At 34.9% G+C, this 6,119-nt stretch overlaps 1 protein-coding gene across 1 annotated transcript; it reads right to left on the reverse strand.

Annotated features, from left to right (window-relative positions):
* Positions 1 to 1,290: 1,290 nt before the first annotated feature.
* LOC106754565 (metalloendoproteinase 1-like) lies at positions 1,291 to 2,768 on the reverse strand. The gene has a single exon (XM_014636599.2). The coding sequence runs from the start codon at positions 2,378 to 2,380 to the stop codon at positions 1,370 to 1,372; it is 1,011 nt and encodes a 336-aa protein (XP_014492085.1). The 5' UTR covers positions 2,381 to 2,768; the 3' UTR covers positions 1,291 to 1,369.
* Between the last annotated feature and the right edge of the window lie 3,351 nt (positions 2,769 to 6,119).

Raw genomic sequence — 6,119 nt, forward strand, 5'->3', positions numbered from 1 at the left:
GACACACTTCAACCAAACTGGGGACAAAAGAAGCAATTAAACCTTAATGTTATTATTTGTTATATATCAATAAATAATACTTCCTGTTCCGGTTCGAAATGTCTCCAAATCTCCCTGCACAATTTCCCCTTCCGCTGTGCTCGGTCGGATACGTGCTAATGGTACTCTGACGCTCAAGTCAGTGTTAAGTATTGAGTAAAAAGGGTAGGGATAGAAAGAGAATGAAGTAAATGTGCATTTAATGTAACCAACTACCTTTCACCTTTGACTTGTATTTATAGTATTCGTTATGGGCTCTTGATTAACTATTCCTTAATCGCAGCCCAATCTGTGGCCCAACTCTCCTAATTGCGTTTTAGCTTAATCCAATTATAATGCTTCCTTCTACCTGAATTGGCTTTGTCGGTATATCCGTAGTCGGTGGACGTCCGGTCTATGTGTGTTAATTCTTGTCTGGCACCTTGGCTCGCGGGCGACGCCGCGACAGGCTAAAAGGACATGCAGATATTCGTGAAAACCCTTTACAGTTTTGTTGGTAACCGTTCGTCCTGCCTGATTTCGAGCACGGTTTCCCGCGCCCACACGGCTGGGGTACACAGGTTTCGTCGTTATTACCGTGAAGATGGAAACCCTCTATAAACCTTAACTCCTAACTACCGGTTACGCGTGGGTCTCGCGCTGGACGCGTCACGCTCGTTGGGCGTCCGGCTGATATTCGATCGGTCTCCTATGGTACACACTTCCTAAAACTTGAATGTCAGAATAAATTTTATATTAAATGAAAGTGAAAAATGAGAAAATTAAATAAAACAAGAAAAAAAACTTTAAACTAATTTTAAGGATTTGCATTCAAGATGATGAGTATATGTTGATGGAATTGAATGAGGTCTTTTGTGTAAATTTGGTGTTCATATTGTTTTATGGTGTTGGGTGCTGCGGTCCTTATGGGAAGTTGAAGTCGTTTTTAATTGATATATTTTGACATATCCAAATTTTTTATATTTATTTTTGACATTAAAAATTTTTTATATTTATTTTTGACATTAATTTTATTTATTTTTTACTTTCTTTTTAAAAGAATATAAAAGTTTATATTTTTTATGATCATCTTAGTTTTATATTTTATAAAATAGTATGTTAGCTTTCTTTGGGACACAACATACAACCAGGTGGAATGCATTATAGTTTCTGTTTGGGAAAAAGGTTATTTAACATCTATTTGACAATTTTTATAAAAATAAAATGATCTTAATCTTTTATATTTTAGAAAAGAAAACGTGGTGAATGATATTGTCAAAATAGGAGTAATTTTATTTTATTTTTATCAAATACCAATAATATTATTCCCAATAAGCTTCTAAATCCAGTATCAAGCTGGAAGCAGCATATAACCAAATCCAAGGGACAATAAGATGATTACAAGAACTCTCCAACTTCCAGAATAACCAGACTTGGCATCATTGTACTGTTGAAGAATGTTGTTCTTGTCGAAGTTCGAGAGTTGTATCTTTTGTTGCTGTGATGGTAAAATGTAAGGGTACATAACAGACTCTTTCATGAAAGAGTGGTCAAGTCCAAGTAAATGCCCTATCTCGTGCATCGCCACACCCTCCAAGTCCAAAACCCCCTCCTCCCACGATACGCTGTCGTTTTCACTCGGCACCGCCCAGTAATAGGAACCATCAAGACGTATCTCCCCTATACTCACATTAGAACCTTCTTCCAACCTTACAGAGCTTATCCCATACAACTGCTCCGGAACACCTTCTGTGAAACTGTAGAACCCTACTTTGATGTCGGCCTTTTCGTAGGTTGTCTCCGTCAGATTCAAAACCCCTGTGGCGCTCGCCCAGCGAGTGAAGGAATCTCTGAACACTTTTCTCATGCTTTCTGGGATTTCACTCTCCGGAAGAAAACCGTAGGTGATGTTTCTCTTGCCGAACCATCGGTTCTTGTAGCTGGGCAGTGCCTCGTTGTTGATGAATCGTCGTGGGAAACTCTTGTCAGGGACACCGCAACGTGGTAGTAGAATTTGGTTGAGGGTCTGGTTGTTCAGGTTGCCGGTAACTTGCAGGTTGAAACGTCGCTGGAAGGTTTGGATGGCCGAAATTGTTCTTGGGTCTAAAAAATCGCTGAATGGAGCAAAGGATTGAAGATAGCCAAATTCGACAAAGTAGTTTTTGATGAGAGATAGACCTTTGATTTTCTTCTGTGGTGCATATGGCTCTGGGGGCCAGATTTCCCTCTTCCATTGATTCTCAAACGTCTTGCCTCTTTTGTTCTTCTTTACTTTGGCCGTGGAAGAATAAGGGATAGCGGAAAGGGATTGGTGGAGAAGAAGGAATAACAATACTATGAATGCAAAATGGTACGTTTGCATTTTAAATGCTCTTTCTTGCTCCCTAACCCTAAGTTCTTAAGTCTACTTTGAAGAGTTGAGCAATCATATATACAGAGAAATATGAGGATATGGGTGATTAGAAAAATTATCACACGGTAAGAATGTGCCTTCTTCTCTGGTAATGTCTGTGTGTTTGAATTTGATGAGATTTAGAATCTGAGATCTATATTTCATATATAAAATTGAAATGATTGAAAAGTAGTTTTAATGATAATAAGGGTCGTGTATCTGGATTTGATTCAGTCTCTCCACGTTATTGTTTGTACAATTTTTGTGTATTATTTCAGCTTGTCCGTTTATTGGTGGTCATCTGTAGTGCAACTGCATGTCAGTACTGCGCATGCTTCCAGCCACTGCTTTCTGGTGATATAGTACATTGAAAATGAACTTTCAACTAAAATAAGTTATACACAAGTATTGTACTTTTAACATAATTTACATTATTGACTGACGAAACTAGTACTATGGTTTGTTTTTTTTCCATGATCATCTCCTGCCAAAACCACGTACTTATTGTCTTTGTTATTGTTTGGGAATCATAATAATTACTGCTTTGAATTAACATATCTTCTTTTTATGTTCGAGAGTATTCATTATGATAGTCTTAATAATAAAGTCTTTAAAAAATCGAGATTGAGTACGAAACACATCAGTTTTTTCATAAATTGTTCCACCTCTGTAAAGCACTCCTTTCTGCATTTTCTTTCATATACATTTTATACTTCTCGAATTGCATTTGAAAGGGAACTCGCATCTTTTAGGTGTGTTCGCATAAACAGATTTAACTGTTTACGCGGTTTTGAGAGCAAAGAAATGCAAATTCTTTCGTGTTCGCTTGAGAGGAAAAGCGATGAAAAGGGACGATGGATTTGCGGGATGAATGGATTTTCGGTCACCTGCATATGCGAAGAGATTTGAGGAGATTGAATGTAAAAGGATTTGTTTGTCCTTCGATTTTAAGTGCATATTTTGGCTTTATTTTTGTTATTTTTAATGTTGCAGAGATGCAGATGAGATTGATGTGCATACGAAGATGAAGAAAAAGATGGTTAAAGATGAATACGAATATTTGAAGACGAAGAAGATGAAGAAGCAATAGTTGAAAATGAGATTTGAAGAGAGGAGTATTCAGTCATGCAACCCATATTCGGTTCCAGGATTAAGAAGAAAAATATAGGAACCTGTATTCACTTCCCTTTTCTTTTTATTTGGTTCCCAAGCATTGTATACGAAGACATTCTGTGTGTTTTTGGTTTTGGTTGTGATTGTTTTTTATTGCTCTCTGTTGTTGTCTGCATGAAATACTAGGAAATGTTCTTAACTTTGCATAGAGGGGAAACAGATGTAAGTGTTTGAAACACTCAAACACACACCTGGGATTTATTTTGCATGTTTTTAACTCACCACGTGGCAAATGAAGTTCATAAATGTAATGGTGAGGCAAACAAAAGACAAATAGAACAATTGTTAAAATATTTTTCAATTTCATAATGATTATTGTAATTTAATAACGCAAATCAATCAATATAAAGTTACCCTATGATAATAAATGGATCATAAATATATTTGTTTATAATAATAATAATAATCAATAATAATAATAGTAATAGTAATAATAATAATAAATAAATAATAATAATAATAATAAGACAATTTTTTTCATGTTAAAATTTAATTTTTTATTTTTTTTATAATAATTTTTACAATTATACATAATATTAACCATTATAATTTTATATTACTTTTAATATTAAGGGCATTTTAGTAATCTTTAATTTCTATCAATTAAATAATTTTTTTAAATTTGTCGCATCAATCAAATCACACACTAATTCTCACAAGCTTTACCCTCAAATCCCTCTAAATTACCCACAAATCCACTAAAAAAAACAACAAAAAAATTACCCTCAGATCTACTCAAATCCACTCAAATCATCTCCTCCAAATCATCTCCCTCAAATTTTACCATCCGAACATAGCATTAAGGACGAGAGGAACCATGGTTCCCCAAACTTGTAACTTTAAACCTTTTTAAGGTAAATGTATAACTATATATTAAATTGTATTTTTAATCTCAAAAATTTTATTTCAAGTTTGTTTATCTCTCAACATCAATATTTTAAACATGTCACTCGCTATAATTTTTAAATTTCTAATAAGCTCTGTATTAACAGTCACGTCGTGATTAGATAAGGTAAATATAAAAACACGAGAAACAACTCGAAAGGATGGAGAACCCACGATAAGACAAAAAGGAGAAGGTAAAAGCATGAAGGTGAAGACAACCACGAACAAAGCCTTGAGGACATATATTTCTTATAAAAAAGCATCAATTAATAATAGAAATTGGAGTACTTCGATTCAGATTATATATCAATATATTACATAAATAAGCAAAACACGACTAAAAATTAGAAAAATGGGGAAATCTCTAGGATTCTCACCTTTAGAATGTTACTCTAAGTATCATCCTTTCAAAACAACTAGTTATACTTGTTATACTCATAGTAATCCAAAATAATCCAAACCATTCTCCCTTGTTGCATGTTTTATCAACCTTTATCTTGAAGAGAATCCATGCCTCACCCTTATCTCTCAAGTTCTAAATGAAACCAACTATGCCTATTGGAGTAGAAACATGAGAAAAGCCCTTCTCTCTAAGAAAAAGATCAAATTCATAGATGGAGAAATCAAGAAAGCCCAAAGAAATAATCCCCTAGTCGATGCTTGGGAAAGATCTAATACAATGGTCCCATCTTGGATTATCAAGACTCTTTCCTCACAAATTGCAGAAAGTGTCATATATGTGGAAGATGCTAAAGAACTATGGGATGAACTGAAAGAAAAGTTCTCAAAAGGTGATTACTCTAGATTTTTGATTTATTTCAATACATTCACTCCATCAAGGAAGAAAGAAGTGTAAGTCAGTTCTTTACTAATTTAAAGATCCTATGGGAAGAATTGAAGTCTCTTAGACCCATACCATGTTGTACCTATGATGTCCCTTGCAGTTATGACTTGTCTAAAATTTCTCTCAAATACAGAGAGGTGGAACATGTTGTTTGTTTCTTAAAGGGCCTAAATGACACTTATAACATTGTATGAACACAAATATTATTGATGGAGTCTCTTTCCAACATCAACCGTGTCTTCTCCCTCATCATGCAACAAGAAAGGCAAGAAAAGCAAGATTTTAGCCTCACAAATCAGAACACTAAAACCAAAGTTCTGGCCAACACAACTGACAAGCAAAACCACTGGAAAATAGAATAGACTTGGAGGCCTCATGGACATGGTTCTGGATCTCGCGGTCAAGGAAGAGGGAAAGAAAGAAATCCCAACTATGGGAAACAATGCTCCTACTATCATAAGATGAATCACACTATGGATGAATGCTACTCTAAACATGATTACCCACCATGGTACAAGAAGAGTGACAACAACAACAATCAAGAAAGAGGGGACAAAGTGACTGGAACTCTGCCAATGCTTGCTCTGTCTCTATAGAGACACATCCCACCTAGTAGAAAAACACTAATTAACACTACCTTCAACTCTTTCACGATCAAACCTATATTTGTTAAACTCTCAAATAAATCCATTATCATTGCCCAACATGCAGGAACCATTCAATTTTTGAAAGATTTCATCATCTTTAATGTTTTATACATTCCTGATTTTTCTTTAAACCTAATATTTGTCCAAAGATTAACTAGGG

Source organism: Vigna radiata, unplaced genomic scaffold (assembly GCF_000741045.1).
Source record: "Vigna radiata var. radiata cultivar VC1973A unplaced genomic scaffold, Vradiata_ver6 scaffold_445, whole genome shotgun sequence".
In the NCBI taxonomy this organism is placed as follows: domain Eukaryota; kingdom Viridiplantae; phylum Streptophyta; class Magnoliopsida; order Fabales; family Fabaceae; genus Vigna; species Vigna radiata.

Coding starts and splice junctions, on each gene's coding strand:
- LOC106754565 (XM_014636599.2), bottom strand. CDS start 2,380: ATGCAAACGTACCATTTTGCATTCATAGTATTGTTATTCCTTCTTCTC.